This window comes from Centroberyx gerrardi, chromosome 21, assembly GCF_048128805.1.
Source record: "Centroberyx gerrardi isolate f3 chromosome 21, fCenGer3.hap1.cur.20231027, whole genome shotgun sequence".
NCBI lineage: Eukaryota > Metazoa > Chordata > Actinopteri > Beryciformes > Berycidae > Centroberyx > Centroberyx gerrardi.
This window is the reverse complement of record NC_136017.1, coordinates 6,618,712-6,635,790: the sequence shown is the minus strand read 5'-3', so window position 1 is coordinate 6,635,790 and position 17,079 is coordinate 6,618,712. Positions and strand designations below refer to the sequence as shown.

The 17,079-nt window shown below is 42.3% G+C and overlaps 1 protein-coding gene across 1 annotated transcript; it reads left to right on the top strand.

Annotated features, from left to right (window-relative positions):
* Positions 1–209: 209 nt before the first annotated feature.
* Positions 210–9,315, top strand: acadl (acyl-CoA dehydrogenase long chain). The gene is made up of 11 exons (XM_071902288.2): positions 210–335; positions 1,206–1,385; positions 1,528–1,665; positions 3,572–3,736; positions 4,606–4,672; positions 4,793–4,957; positions 5,294–5,395; positions 6,585–6,698; positions 7,716–7,843; positions 8,661–8,747; positions 8,852–9,315. Exons 1-11 carry the CDS (start codon positions 244–246, stop codon positions 8,943–8,945), a joined length of 1,332 nt encoding a protein of 443 aa, XP_071758389.2. The 5' UTR covers positions 210–243; the 3' UTR covers positions 8,946–9,315.
* Positions 9,316–17,079: the final 7,764 nt, after the last annotated feature.

Sequence of the window (17,079 nt, the reverse complement as noted above, 5' to 3'; positions counted from 1 at the left end):
CTATGAACTGTGGGTAATTCCCTCAAGCAAAGCCTACAGAAACGCGGACTTGATGAAAGTCATAAAGGTACATAAAGGGCTCATAAAGTCCGCCAGTGAGCCCTCCCGCAATTAAAGTCTCGCGGACTTGTCGGGAACGCGCGTCAAAGTCCGTGAGTCTGTGAGTGCGGACATTGAGATTCAGTTGTGTTCACTGGTCATAGAAATCCTCCTTGGTGGCAGCCGGGCGGCCACAGAAAGAGAATGATGTTCATGAGAAAAGCGGTCAAAACGTGTTTTTCTGGGCTGGAAAATGCTTCTCGCCGTCGACAGGTTCTCTCTGCAGCAGCCGCTAGGTGAAACTTGCAGCATTGTTTCATTTGATGTTTATCTTTCTGTAGTTTTTTTTTTTTTGTAGATGTGTCTTTTTGTAGTTTTTTAGCTGGAATGTTGCCATATGCTAATGGTGGGGCTATTAGTAATATTTCTGCACGATTCCGCACGATTGTTTGATGAATGTCGCACTTTAGTAGTAAATGATTGCTTGACTGTGATTCAAGCGGGTCACTGCGACCTTTGACCCACTTTCCTATAGTTGTGTGTACTTTAATGTAATCATCACGTGACTTAGGAACCAGTCATACTTTTGCAGATATTAAGATTCAGAAAATTGTTACTCCATAAAAAAACAGATTTTTTGAAAAATTTGACATTACAATTCGACATTAAAAGTCACTATGTATCAAAAAAAAAAAAAAAAGAATTTTTACACCAATCTCTTTTTACATTGCATGTCTGTGTGTGTGTGTGTGTGTGTGTGTGTTACAACAGAGATTTGTAATTTCATATAAGCCAGCCAAAAATAATGTTAAAAGTTAATTTCATCTATAACAAATCATCAAGGTGGACGTCCAAACCTAAAACATGACAATTAGTAACACTTAAAACATAATATGTCATATGGTATATTCTTCTCCAATTGTGCTTAATCAATAGTGCATTACAGTCATATATCTCTTTCTGTGTGCCATTTTAGTGGCCTTCCTCACACCTTACAGTCAAGTTGTTGTATTGAATAAAGTATTAAGAAAGGAGCTTTAATCCAGTGTGCAATTACTGTATAAAAAAGAAAAAGAAAAAAAGAGTCCTCTCTCTCATGCCAGTGGTGTTGTTATTGTTGTGAGAAGTGTGTGATGTTGAATTCCTGTATCTCCATTTCCTCCCAGACTGCAGCACAGCCGGGACCAGCAGCATGGGATCCCCGTCTCCTCCGCTCGTCCGGAGACCTCGAGCGCCAAGACCCTGATGGACATCGGGACGCGTCGCATCTTCACCGAAGACCACGACCTGTTCAGACAGAACGTCCGGCGCTTCTTCCAGGAGGAGGTGGTGCCCTTCCACAGCGAGTACGACGTCCAGAGAGAGGTTTAAAGACCTCGCACGCCAGGAAGCGCCAAGTTGCAGCCATTGAATGCCAAGAATTAAGTATTGAGATTTGAACGGTTTACCTTAATCCAACCTCACCCAACCCATTTGTCCTTGGTGCAGGTGGGAGAAGGCGGGCCAGGTGAGCAGGGAGCTGTGGGAGAAGGCCGGGGAGCACGGCCTGCTGGGAGTCATGATACCAGAGGAGCACGGAGGCATCGGAGGAGACTTGCTGTCTGCTGCTGTCGTCTGGGAGGAGCAGTGAGTCCTCCTTTAAATGCTTCTTTAATGGAATAGTCACACTGAAATTAAAAAATGACTTTTTTTTAGCTCATTCTAACTATCAAAATCTCATTACCTTTACCTCCTGGAAAATGGAAAATCTTTAGTGGTGACATCATCATGTACTAGAAGGTGACATAAAAATTCCAGCCAATAAGACCATCACAGATTTTTTTTAACAGTCCCATCAAATGAAGTTGCCTTTGTCTCTTTAACTGAAATCCCATTGGTTTACACTTTTGAATGCTCCCTCCCTGCCTCCCTGTCCCGCCCCAACATCCTGTTTCAACAGGACATGCATCACATTAAGGAAGCAAAATGCAGTTTCATTGTGACATTAAAACATTAATCATATCTGAGGTAGGACTCTGGCCTGCATAGTGTTTTTTAGATGAGGCTAGAGGGGAATTGTCCTCGCCAGCATTTCAGTAATGATTTATAGAGAATGCACAAATGTAGCCGTTGCAGATGTCCCACATTTTGCTGGATGCTTGTTAAACTAGGGCTGCACAACTGAGAGGAAAATTTGAATTTTGTTCCCTTTTCAGCCATCAGAACCTGTAAGGAATAGTCTGTCCAGTTTTAAAGATTAAGGTTTTGTATTACAGTATGCCAATTCAGTTCCATCCACAATCTACAGATAAAACACCATAATATGCTATTTCAAATCTGTCTGAACTGCCCCTTAAGTTCTAATGTATAAATGATGAATTTGATTCCTACTTTACAAAGGAATATTGTGATCGCCACAGAGCGACATCTCACAGGTTTCAGTGAGATGTTGTTCTGTTGAAGGTAGAAAAATCAGAAAATAATTATGCACACTACAATATATTTATTTTTTCACTTGCACCTTTTAGTTGGGCACTTATGCAATAAAGTAGTTTTTTTTTAACTAGACTTTTTTGTAGGGCTGCCCCTGACCAAAGATTTTCCTAGTCGACTAGTAGTCGTTAGTTCAAGCCATTAGTCGACTAGTCGTCGCACGTTTATGATATTAATTTAATTATTTAAATTTTTTTTTTTTTGAAAAAACACACCCAAGTCGTGGCTACTCGCAGTCAGAAACACCGGTGAAATACACTCTGGTTCACGGGAAAAAACACACCCAAGTCACGGCTTCTAGCGGTCAGAAACACCGGTGAAATACACTGTGGTTCACCCAAAAAAAACACACAATAGACGTAGGCTATCAGTCGCTTGCTTTGAGCCCGCTGCTGCACAGAGCGCTGTCCGCTTGCTTATTCAAAGTTTATTAATATTGAACGTGTCACGTGTCCAAATTGCACCAAAGCAGACACTGCACGTCCTTGGGTCCCCAGCAATACACCCACCAAGTGCAACCCTGGTCTAATAACTTTTTAACGACAAGGTGCAGCTCCCGAATGGAGTTTGAGGGGTTTTTTTTTGGGGGGGGGGGGGGGGTTTCCCTGCGACTAACTGACCAATGAAAACTTGGTCGACTAAGACTCTTCTCATCGACTAACGTTTGGTCGACTATTAGGGGGCAGCCCTACTTTTTTGTCCTGGCCTTTTATTGCAGTGTGCAGAATTGTTTTCCTATTTTTCTAGTTTACAATACTTTGATTCTTGCACCTGCGTTACAACCGATCTTCATCTGAGCGCAACCAGCATCTTTACTTTTTTGTGTTGAAGGTGACAATAATGCTGACATTAGCTGTGTTCCTGTATTCTTCAGTGTTACAGTGTTATTCTCACATAGACGTCGTTTCTTTTAAATAATCATTAGTCTGACATCATTAAGTACTTTAGGGAACATCTGTAATACTTTAGGTACTCTAGGTACTTTAAGATCTGAGATTACCGCGGAAGAAGAGATGATGTGTGTTTACAGTACCCAGCAGGTTGGGTGTCTGTCTTGCAGGATGTATTCCAACTGCTCCGGCCCAGGTTTCTCCCTGCACTCTGACATCATCATGCCCTACATCAGCCACTACGGCACCAAGGAGCAGATCGACCGCTTCGTCCCCCTGATGACTGCTGGGAAATGCATTTGTGCCATCGCCATGACGGAACCAGGGGCAGGCAGGTGAGCGCTGTGTGACTGTCTCAAGCATAGAGTGGATCTGGAAGAAACATCACAGTATGTAAAGCCCTAATATGTTGCATCGTAGACGTACAGCTGCAACAAACGATTATTTTCAGTATCGATTAATCTATCGACCACTTGTTGCATTAATCATTTAGTCTATAAAATGTTAAAAATAATGAGAAATGCCCATCACAAGTTACCGGAACCTAAAGTGATTCTTCAAATTGCTTACTTCGTCTGACCAGCAGCTGAAAAAACCCAAAGTATTCATTTTATAATGATATGAAACAGAGAAAAGCAGCAAATCTTTGCATTTGTGAAGCTGTAACCAGCAAATGGTATTTGGTATTTTTGCTTGATAAGTGATTAAAATGATTAATTGATTGTCAAAGTTATTTGCTGATCAATTAATCGACTAACCGCTTCAGCACTACTTAGGAGCCTAATCCAGCCATACAGAGTTAAAAATAAGTGTGTTTTTGAGTAAAGTGTGTATGCGACCAGACGCCTTTTAACTTTACAGGAAACTCATTTTTCATCAGAATATCTGATGAGCATGCTCCTTCTCAATTCAGTGATTGATTATTCAAACAAAATGATTTATTTACCTCTTCCACAGTATGTACTATACCAATTTAAAGCTCTTAATGGAAAAGCAATAATCCATGACAAACAAAACAAAAATATCTCACATAATGCATCTGTTTATCTATATGGGTCACAAATTTCATTTTTTTGAGCTGGATAGTGCTTTCTAGCTGTCATCTCTTGTTCTCCAATGATTGATATTGCTCTTGTAGACATTTCACCTTTATGAAGAATGCCATAAATCCATAAGTTATGTTCTTCGCTTTTTGTCTTCCCAGTGATCTGCAAGGTGTGAGGACGCACGCCAGGAGGGACGGCAGTGACTGGATCCTCAACGGCAACAAGGTACAGCCGGGAAAAAAAAAAGCGCTTCTCTGATACACGGGAGAGACGGTCGTTGCGTTGGATCTTTCGGTGAATTTGGCGAGCATCTCGTTTGTACTCTTCTCCATCTCACCTCTGTAGGTGTTCATCTCTAACGGCTGGATGAGCGACCTGGTGGTGGTCGTGGCGGTGACCAACCGCGAGGCGAAGGCGGTGGCCCACGGCATCAGTCTGTTCCTGGTGGAGGACGGCATGAAGGGCTTCCAGAAAGGACGCAAGCTGGACAAGATCGGCCTCAAGGCCCAGGTACTGGAACCTGATGGAAAATATCTCTGTTTTCTACGTTCTTCTCCATCATGCATGATCATTCTAGGGTCATAGGAACATTTTGGTATATCTGTTGTCAGGACATCTGGCTTTCACCTCTCACCTCCTTAATATCAGTTGACTAAATCCCTAAAATGTTAATATAAATATGTGCAACTCACTTTGTGAACAAAAATGCATTTGCTCAAATTCCTGTGAATGCATTTCTATGCATAACTCGGTTGCGTGCGTCTGTGGATGTCATGGCACATTCCATCAGATGCTTTAGCTTTGAGGTTATTCCGTCATATTCCTCCTCCTCCTCTTCCTCTTCAGGACACAGCTGAGCTGTTCTTTGAGGATGTGCGCCTCCCAGCAGACGCCCTCCTGGGAGAAGTCAACATGGGTTTCTACTACCTGATGAGTCAACTGCCTCAGGTACAAGGAATATGGAAAAAAAACTCTTAATTATTATCTGTGAGTTTTATCAGCCTCTGTTGGCGATCAGTAGAAATTGCAACACCACTGATAGAACTTTCCTTCTCCTACAAAAGTCTCTGGCACAGCCCCCACCCCTTCAGTCCCTTTCCCAATAATAACAACAATAATAATACTTTCATACACAACATGCAGCTCAAAATGCTTTACATCAGTAGAAGGCAAACAATTAAAAATATAAATGAGTAAGCTAGAGATGAGTAAGCTAGCGAACTGAAGCAGAGATCCAACAGAAACGTCTAGTAATAATAATAATAATAATAATAGACTTTATTTGTATAGCACCTTTCATACAAGAAATGCAGCTCAAAGTGCTTTACAACAAAGAAATTACATGCACCAAGTGCTTCACATAAATAAAAACATATTGATAATGATAGTGAGAATAAGATAAAGAGGAGAATAGAATACATAAAATACATCTTCACATGAAAATAGACATAGAATGAGCATAACATAAGATGGAAAATAAAACCCACTGAATAATAATAGTAAAAATATGAGGAATGCATAACATAAGAGGGAAAATAAAACCCACTGAATAATAATAATAAAAATAAAGTTAAAAAATAGAGTACATAGGATGCATAAAATCAAGTAAAATACAACATTTTAAAAGAAGTGCAGCAGTGCGTAAGTGCAAAAAAAAAAGTTTAAGGCCTGTTTCGGGAAAGTCATAGCTAGTTAAAGGCTAAAGTGAAGAGATAAGTTTTTAGCTTTCTTTTAAAAATATTTAGCGAGCTGGCTTCCCTGATATCTATAGGTAGTGTGTTAGTGTGCTAGTGAAGAGGTAATATATCACCATGCAAAATACTGTCGTTATAATAATAATAATACTGCTTTGTCATTTGCTATTTTTGGTTTGAGAAGAAGGTTCTTTAGGCCTGAAGATGAGTTTCGAAAGCCAAATTTTCAGCACCTGGCAACAGTAATTGTTGTTTATCACACCCCCACAGATACATTTCGGTCATTTTGAGCTATGAGGCACTACTTACTTAAACTTACTTAAACTCCCACCCTTATGCTATGTCTTGCTTTTTGCTTTAGTCGTTATTTTTTAGTGTTTCTGCTCAGTGAAACTGATTTGCAAGCCCTGCCAGTTAACTCACCTTGTGCTTGTTTTGAGCAGGAGCGTCTGGTGATTGCCGGCATGGCCATAGCGAGCTGTGAGTTCATGTTTGAGGAAACCAGGAACTACGTGTTGCAGAGGAAGGCTTTCGGCAAGACAATCGCTCACCTACAGGTCTGTATAGCATTGCCGTTTTGGGTTTTTTTCCCCCTGCTTTTCTACAAATTCTTCCTTTTTTTTCTTAGCTGTGACCAGCAGCTAGTCTGGGCTGGTCCATCAGTCTGTCCCGGAAATTAAAAAAAATGTTGTGCTGGTTTTTATCGTCTATTTTTACTGAGTCCAAAGTTACATTCACATGAATCACGTCCCTTGGAACACTCTGTCCCAAGGAACAGAGTGTTCTATTGATTGGTGATGTCATCTAAGCCCTGTGTTCCTGTTAATTTTTATTCATCTCAAAATCACATTGAGGTGTGTGTGACAGCTCATTGAAGTCAGGAGAAAACGTTTCATTTAAGCCCCTTCCCCTTTCCTGATTGGCTGTTGTTTTTTTAAAGAATTTTCTTCAAACGAGCAAAGCTACATTGAAAAAAAAAAAGCGAAATTATCTCATTTTTAGTCTAAATAAAAGACTTAATCGCTCGTTAAGCTAGAAGGGCACTCGGAGAGCGCAGACCTCCGCCAAGGTTCGTGCTATTATTGCTTGTTCGTGAGTCGGATCCGGATCCGCTTCAAAATTTAATGGGTTCTTCCTTGGCCCATGCTACACCCTTCCACGAAGTTTCATGAAAATCGGGCCAGTAGTTTTTCTGTAATCCTGCTAACAGACAAACAGACAAACAAACAAACAAACGGCACCAAAAACATAACCTCCTTGGCAGAGGTAAATATTGTTTGCAAGGTCAGCACTCAACTCAATCAATTCTCCCATTTATACCAATAGAAAGTGAACCTGTGACTCTCACTGTTGTATGTGGTCTGCTCTGTTCTGCTCTTTTGTGCTGTATTTACTGTTCTTCTCTATTTATTCTGGTTATCTAGTTGACCATGAAAATTATTAACTTGCACTAACTAACTTGCTCGTCCACTGTTGTGTACAATATGATGTCCACTGTGTTCTGTGCTGGCCTTGCCGTCTGAATTTCCCTCCGGACGATAAATCACGTTGCGTCGTACTTTTTCTCCCCGCAGACTGTGCAGCACAAGCTAGCGGAGCTGAAGACTGAGATCTGTGTGGGTCGAGCCTTCGTCGACAGCTGCTTCCAGCTCCACGCCGAGAAACGCCTCGACTCCTCCACTGCCTCCATGGCCAAGTTCTGGTGCGGACACATATGTTTTTTTTATCTGACTTTACCGGCCTGTAGAAGTCCTCAAATGTCACTAATGGGAATATCCTGGTCCTATGATGCGTTTATAAAGCCTGGGTTTGAGCTAATGCCATTTTTAAAGGTCGTAGCATTATTAAACATCAATGTATCTTAGTGAAATTAATTGCAATACCTTGGTATATTTACCATAAACAAATCAGACCATGGTCAAGACAATTGGTAGCCTCTGTTCCCTGCCAGTGGTGTTGTTAGTGCTGGTGTTTCTCAAAATTAGTACCACATTTCCCATGAACCCCATTGAGGATGTTGCTACTTGTCCCCTCTCCCCTTCCCGGCCCTCGTCTTTCTTTTTCACTTTACTGAAGAGGATAAAGATGTTCGTAGTGATTTATTTTTTTCCATCTGCTATTGCGAGAAACTCTGAAAGCTTTAGCTCCGTATGCTCTGGAAGAACAGCGCCCTCCTCCTGTTTTGTGCCGTAAAGCGATCCAGCAGATTTCAGCGGTGTAGAGGCCTGTAGAAGCTGCTGGTCTTTTCTGTAATGGTCTCATCTGTTTATGATAATTATACCAATATCTCAAAATGAATGTGGTAATGAACTTAGCTGATGCTCTTATTCCAGAAGGATTTTCAGGGATTCGGGTAGGAATTCAGTATCTCAGTCAGGGACACTTTGGCAGAATATGTGACCGCTGATTGACACAGCAATCGAACCTCTGACCTCTCAGTTACCGAGCGTTCTCGCAAAACAAACTAGTCCACCCTGCCGCCATGTGCTAATGTCCTTGCTCTCCGTTCTTGTCCCCAGGGCATCGGACCTCCAGAACAAAGTGGCCACTCAGTGCCTGCAGCTGCATGGAGGCTGGGGCTACATGTGGGAATACCCCATCGCCAAGTAAGCGACACACAGCCAGTGTTTTGTATTCCACAGCCTATTCCACAACTACCTAAACTTCACTGTCTCTCTCTGTCTTCCCCACCTCCCCCCCTCCCTCCCAGGGCGTTTGTGGACGCCCGTATTCAGCCCATCTACGGAGGCACCAATGAGATCATGAAAGAGCTGATCGCCCGCAACATTGTCAGCCAGAAGTGAGGGGTTTTGGACCTTTTTTTTCACGGTGGAGGGGCACTGGGGAAGCGGGGTGGTTTGCACACCTTAAGCATGGCGGTCTTGGAAAGTTTGAGAATTGCTTAGAAAGTCTGGAAAATGATGGGAAAATATAATTCAAAGCTCAAAGTCTTCCAATCCAGTCAAGTGATTGAGGTGAGGAAAAAGTAGTAATTTTGAAAACGAAATAAGATCAGAATTTCCAGACCTGATTTGTTTTTCTATAATATACACTGAGTGTATGGGGGTGATTAGACAAGTAGGCTATTAGTAAAAGCACTTTAGGCATGACAGTTTCTCATTGCTGTTGTTAACCGAAGATAGGAAGTCGTGTCTATACACTGTCTATACAGTGTCATTAATGCAGAATAATACAAACAGTAGGTAAAGTCACACTAATGTACTTAAAAGTCTTGTATATTTTTGTAAATCAAACTTGGTGTTCATAGTTGTTTGTGTGTGTATAAGTTTACTGAAGAGATGATTTGTCAAATAAGTTTGGCTTTTTGTTTGTATGTCAACACTGAAAGTGTCCTTATACTGTTCTGCTGATTACCATGACCGTCCATTTGATGGGTATTTAAGCGTCTAACGTTGCCCAGAATTAACTCAGAATTAAATGTACAATGTGGCATGTCCCCTGATTAAAATTCTAATTATAAGTCAACTTTAATGCATTTTTGAAGATGCTGTTGAGTTGAGTTGATAGACAATAAATATTTCAAATTGTTCCAATTGTTTTTTATTCTATGTTCTATCATAGTTTTGACCAATTGTTTTTTTTTGTTTTTTTTGGGGGGTGGGGGTTCTGAATGAAAATTTTGAAAGCCTGAAATATGGACAGAAGTTGTTACAGGTCTTTCCATACCCTCCTTTCAGCTGTGTAGCCTTATGGAGTTTTACAGCATATGGAGCCATGCTTACACCAACCATATGGCTCTGAAGTGTGAAGTGAAGTGTGTGTCTGTGTGTTCTCTGTATTTTTATACTTATGAGGAACAATTGTCCTCACAAAGATACAAAGATGAGGAAAATCAGGAGCTAGTTTAGGGTGAGGATTTGGGTTTAGGTTTAAGATTAGAGTTAGGATTGGGTTTAAATTAAGGTTAGGAATGGATGTAGTCAGCGACGATCCTACCAATTACATTAATACTTTTGTGTGTGTGTGTGTGTGCCATGAAGTATCTCCTGCATTGCTCTATTTTTGCCAGTAGGTGGCAGTGAATGCATGGACAAAGCTTGTGGAGTAATGACAAATGACCAGGTGTCAATTCTTTTCCTTTGCAGCACATAGAGGAGAGAGCCACAAGTTGACTCTCAGTTATATGTGTGTGATATGTGTGGAGTCATCGCAGGAATTGATGCATCTTCACACCGTTTTTCAAAGTTAAGAATATGATTACTAAGCTACATGTGACCATACATGCTCTCTGTTCATGCTGTTCCTTCCCAATATGGCTGCTTGTATGACATGATGTATGACATGTAACCTGATTTACATTTGCAGCATGATGGAAAGGAAAGGTGGAATAGCATTGCAGCATAGGTGTACATGGACACCAGGGTTGGGGTCAATTCATGAATCAACTGAGGAATTGGAATTTGAGGAAGATTAATTTAATTCAGTGAAATTCCATGTTTTTTTCTCACCACATATCTGAGATTACAATTAGTGCTATATATTGTGAATATCATAAAATGTTAATGGAACCTTTCAGGTCTTTTATTTGATTCATAATGTTTGATTTATAATGTTTATACTCTGTTTCCTGTCATTCCAATTCAATTCCAATTCTGTTTCCTTCCTAAATACAGACTTTGAACATAATAATGCATATGCAAGACAGAAGAATGCAGTAGGTTGAGATGGAAGACTGTTAACTATTCATGTGCATAGTATCCTTTAAGAAGTTGGATACTGGGATTTCAGAGATTGCAATATGACCTCACTATATTGCAGGAAACCAAACACAGCACAACTATATCATGCACCCCAGTATTTGTTAAACTGGCATTTTGCTCAATATCATTACCATGCATTTGAAGTGTTCAGGTATGTTTCAAGCAATCAACAAATGGATGTTCATTAACAGACTGTGCTGTTGGGAAGCCCACAGGCCGCGGTGCCTTTGTGGATCTGGCATATGTGCCGCTTATCTCAAAGGCATACAGCGTACCAGGCTGACCCTCTGATGCTCAAATTCCCCTAAACCCACCACAGTGGCAGTTTTGGCACGGGCACAGAGGAGGCGGGTACAGACGCCCCCCCCCCCCCCCCCCCCCCCCCCCCGGGGGAAGAGGAGTGCAGCTGCTTTTCTCTGATCCATCTTTCTACCCCTCCCTTCCCTTCCGCCACACCTCCCCTTCCTCCTTGGCAACGCTCCCATCATAAAACCCCTTCTTCTCCTCCTTCGCTTTTCCTCCTTCCTCTGTCTTCCTCCCTCTCCCTGCTTTCGCTGCCCCTCCCTTCCACTCTCTCGTTGGCTGCACATCCACATTAGGCCCCTTCCCTCTCCTCCTCTCTCGTTTTTTTTTCTCTCCATCTCTCCTCAGCAACAGCCACACCCTGGTGCTTCAGCACTGCACTCAGTCATTATCACTGCGGACACAGTACTTTCCCTTTCAGCACTACAGCCCATCATGGTGTGGAAATCCAGAAGCCCTTTGAAAATGACTTGACATTTCACTTGGTTGGCACCTGCTGGGTGTACATGTCTTGTCTGGCTATGTGTGTGTATGTGGCTTGTGTTGAATATGTGACAAGCTATGTGTGTTTGTGCATACACAGGTGCATGCGTGTACTGCATGTTTGCACACTAAATAGGCTACACACACATATTAGGCTACACCATATTCAGCCCTTAGGCATCATGAACATGAACATTACAGCCACATGATCTCATTGCGCCTATACTGCTGTATTTACGGTAGCTCAATTTGCGATGGGAGGGATCAGAGGGCCCCATACCGCTCTCATTGTCACTAGAGCTCCCTTCACACACAAGGGTATTAGTGCCGCTCAGCAGCTTAAACCACCAGGTAAGAACTAAAGCACGCCTGTTTACTTTGCTTATGATGTGTTGGGAAATTGAAGCTTGATAAATACGCTGATCTGCATGCATTTAGAGTTTGGGCCATTTCAATACAATACTGGCAACTGTAAAAGTTTCTAAAAAAAGGATTTCCACAGTCAAACTGCATATTGTTGTTGGCAATGCTGGCCACTAATCCTCAGCTGTTGTGTGCGCGCGCGTATTGATGTGATGTGCAGTTATGTGTTCTTATGGATTAAGGGAAATAAATAAGTTGGATGTATTTGAATTTCGAGAGACAGTCTGTTACTAAACGTTGCTTTTCTATATAATTTGGTGACCAATATTCTCGGTTTACGCGTGAGATAATTCTGTTTAAGGTTTTATTTGCGGTATCTGTCGCTCTTTCTCTCTCCGTGCCGGTGCGCCTCTCCGCTGCAGAGGCTGCGCCTTTTGTTCTGGTCCACGCCTGTATGGTGCTGAAACCGGCACGGCTCCCTGCCATCTACTGCAGTACAGTAGACCACACTGACCTGCAATGAAAACCAGTCAATTAAATATTCCTATTCACGCGTGAATTATAGATTATTATGGTTAACGTATAGTCATATCGATGCAGACATATCGGCCCATGCCTTGCCCATGGCTCATGTCTTTGGGAGTAGCCCTGCCTATTTCTAGCAATTGGGGTCGGCACGCTGTCTGTCACAACCAGTTGCCCTTGCAGTCATTGCCACCTTGTATCCATCAAGTAGCATTGCTGAGGTTGTAGGGCTGGGACATACATATTGCAAAAAGTCATGCATTATTAACAATATCATTCATTTTCAATGGCCTGTATCTGAAGCATTTGATTTTAGTGGCAACCATATAGTGAGCTGAAAGGATCGATCATTTGCTTTGAATTGTTCAATTATGACAGCAATGATCTGCTCTATTATAAATCTCTGACATCCAAACCTATGATAGTCTCTAATGGAAGACCTACTCTCATATGATGTTTGAATGTATGCATACCGCCCCTTTTTTCATATTCAGCCATAGATAATGATCTGGAAATGTCCAAGGTTCCATTAACTGTGGGCTGTGAGTGCATGGATCTATCAAACCTGGCTCCTTTCAACGCTGTCGCAGCCTTTACATGTTGATAAGAAGCAGGGACCGTAGATTTCCCACGTCTGGATGTAAAAACATTCCTTTTTCGAAAGATTAGGGCCGAAAAGGAATTAATGCTCACATTAAACTTTCCTTCCAATGATTGTATTTGCACATTCCGATCGCTATCTCTTAAGATCCTGGCTATGGAGGCAAGGCATGTGACGAAAACACGCTCCTCACACACTGATGTTCTTGGATTTTGAGTAAAATCTCAGCCCACATGTGGGTTTGCATTGGTTTGCCAGATGAAGCTCCATCAACATGGCTTCTCTTTGTTCATGGGGTCAGCTTTGACTAAAACCGAATGAAATTTCAGCATTACATTACCCACTTCAAGGTGTTATTTGCAAGCACAGCATGATTAGTAAAAGATTCCCTTTGAGAACAGGTGCAGTTCACCTCACAGCGACATGTGCACAGTTCACACGCCATCCATCCCCAGCTTTCTTCTTGGTTTCAGCTTCAGTAATACGAGACTCTGTTAAATTACAGTGAAATTCTGTTAGAATCCTTTTAATCACCAAGTAATAAATGTACAGAAATTTGCTTTAGTTGCATTGGTGCAGAGAGAGAACACGTATCAACTTACAATTTGAAGGGTTTCACCGTGCATAATGACACATATAGTACAGTTATAACAACAGGATCTCACATACAGTGCAAAACATGGACAGTAGGCTATATATACGACCCCACATACAGTATGTACATATGTACGCAATTCAGCGTGGCTGCCAGGCGCGCCATCAGCCGGAAACATTAGTTCCATGGTCATTGAGACTGAGATTAGGTGTTTGTTGGCTCGGCCAAATGGAGTTTGACAAAGTGCATTAGGAGCACAGTGGAGATGTGTATCAGGTTCACCTACTTCTCCTGTAAGGACACTCCTCTATCAGGCCAGATTGGGGTGACTCTAATCACTGATGGACTAATTGAAATGACCTTAATCACGGCACAACAGGTTGGGGGTGTGTGTTTGTCTTTGTGAGTGCGTGTGTGTGTGTGTGTGTGCATCTGAGAATAATGAAGGGCAACACATTTAAGTAACAAACCTAATTCTAATGTACTCCCTATATGTGTGTGTGTGTGTGTGTGTGCAAAGATCCATGTATTGAGGCCCTGCTTGCTTTTGAAACCACCGGGAAACCCAATCCATCTCTTGCACCATGCGGGAATGTTAAGTATATTTCCCAACGTCAATTCTGGTTAGGTGTTCTGTCAAAGTCCAGAAACCACAGAACCGCTCTGCGCTCCGCTGAAATTAAGACACGCCATCTTGGCTGGTGATTCTTCGGGGGATATTTAATTCATTTTTCATGGGAAGGAACTGGATTGGAAGTGTTTTGGCATAGAGATCAGTTCCTAGGTATGTTTGCGGGTTGATGTGAACTGGTTTGACTTTGTTTTCGTTGTTTGTGTGGGAGAGCGTTTGGTCGACTGCGTGCCATGATGGGTGGTGGGTTTTGCCGGTGTTTAAGGGAGTCTAATGGACCTCCTTTGTGTGTGTGTGTGTGTGTGTGTGTGTGTGCGTGTGCTCCTATGCATACACAACTGCTCTGATTTAGTGTCGCCGAACTAGGTGAACACAGTGTGGTCTAGTGCCGTGGTCACAGGTGTTGAGGACCGGATGCGTCTTTGTGTCCTGCTGCTCTTCCTGTCTGAGGTGTTTTGCTCCACAGGTGCCTAATGGGAGCTGGCAGCGCTATGCTTTAGTGGGTGATTAAGTCTTGACTGTGCGAGGAGCCTAATCTAATTCACATACGTCGGAGGAACCAGCCGGCCCACTGACCTGCATATGGAACCGTCACACACATACGCACACACTCACTTCTTTATAAATGCTAAATGCTTTTTCTCTCCATATTTGAGTGCCAAGGCAACTGAGGTTTTTTGTCAGGCAAAAAGAAATAAAATTATTGATGGGAAATAAATCAGTGAAAATAACTCAGAGAAACTTGATGCTACCTGAGGCATTGAATGTTATCGTGTGGTTACGGAATAGTCAAGGCTGTTTACAGCATCAGCAATTTGTGGTGTTATACTTCTACCATTGTGTATAATACAGTGTGTTTGGCAACACCCGTGACTCGCTGACACTCTTATCCAAGGCAATTTGCAATGCATGAGCAGGCAGGGGATCGATGTCTTGCTCAAGGGCACTTTGACAGGAAACATGACTCTTGGTGGACACCATGGGGCTTTCTCGATATGCGTCCCTATGGGTTCTTGTGTCCTCCATGATGCGTTTGACGTAATATCTAACGACTGAAGTACAATTCCAAAACAAAAGAACTCGAGGACAGAGGACCCATAAAAATTCCAGACATTTACTTGCCATCTGAGGATGCATCAGCTGGTGACTTGACCGATGAGAATGACGGGAAGCCCCAAGATTCATTGTCAGAATGACCAAACAGCACTACAATCTATAGTCCAGAGCTGTTTGAATCAGCTGGGAAATTGAAGACCTGTGTGTCTAAATTGATGGCTTGATGGCTTGATGTCAAGCAAGCAGCCCATCTCAAACTGTAAAGATACGTTCTCTATGCCCACTTTCTTGAGAAGTTCAATCTCTTGGGAAGAACGTTCTCCACAAGGACATAAGTATAGACTTGGTATTCTTGGACTTGATAAACACCTTTTGTCTGATGCAGAGTTCCACCCTGTGACCTCCCCGTTACAGGACGGTCTCCCTAAGCGCTCGTCCACCCCGCTGCCCTTGCACCGGGGCTCCGTCTACGGCTGACTAGCAGCCAGTCTCCCAAACCGGCCCTGACAGCCAGTGTCACATTCCATTCCTCACGGACGATGCCCCGCGACAGAGAGGACACTCATTCAGGGCATTCTTACACTCTGCAGCAAATGCCCTTAAATATCGACATCTATAAAAATGTCCTGCCTCTGTTGCTTCTGAGCTTGTGTTGTAACCGTGTGTTAGCTAATCCGCGAGTCGAGGTCAATGTGAAGGCAGATTGCGCGGAGTTTCGCGAGGTCGCAGAGCAGCGGGGTCGAGAGTGCGTAGGGGAAGAAGAGTTCTCTGGCATTAGATCTGAGAGACGGAGAATATAACCCGCCCACCACAGCAGTTCAGTTTGCACAGGTTGACTTGGCTGGAGGACAGCAAATCCTCTCCTGGTGATCCATGTGCCTCAAAGTTATTTTACTTCTTTTGAATGCTTTCTTTATTTTGAGCGGAGTTATGTGGACGAGTGCCCAACAACACATTCCTAGGAAAAATGTGTTGCATGTTCACATAGTGCTATAAATGTGCAGGAAGTTTCTGTGTCTGTGTCTTAGCTAGGTTGACATACACACCAGCTTTAATGTGCTGTTTGAGATTTTGCACCCCCTAATTGGCACAGAAGAATGCAGACAACTGGGATGTTGACATATTCTGGATAATATTATGGTGTTTCCTGTTACTATATGTGGCCAGCTGCATGGGTCCTGCGTCTGTTTTAATGTTAGCAAAGTGGCAAAACTTGGCTCGCCTTTTTGTAGGCTTTGCTATACTGCAAAGAAAGGTCCACAAGTCCAAGTAATCTCACTTTAATTAATGTTTATTGTCATTCCAGCTTGCAAAAATGCATCGTAAAACAAGTTTTACTGGGGTCAAGAAACGTTCTAAATAAGAGAAGAACAAACAACAAAATGGTGCAAGATAAATCAGTGCAAAAAGACAAAACAATGCAATGCAATAGTAGCAATAGCTCTATTAAGTGACTGTTGCATTGAATTCAAGTATTACAGTATTTAGAGTACAGTACAATATTGAGAGTCAAGGATCTAGTACAAAATCACTAGAATTCAAGAAGTGTTGTATCACTTCTGATTTTAGTATTTTGTATTTTATTTTGAAAAAAATGGAAAAATCATCCAAGTGAGATAATTCACTCGTTTTCAATGCAAATCAACTTGTTTGGGTGAAT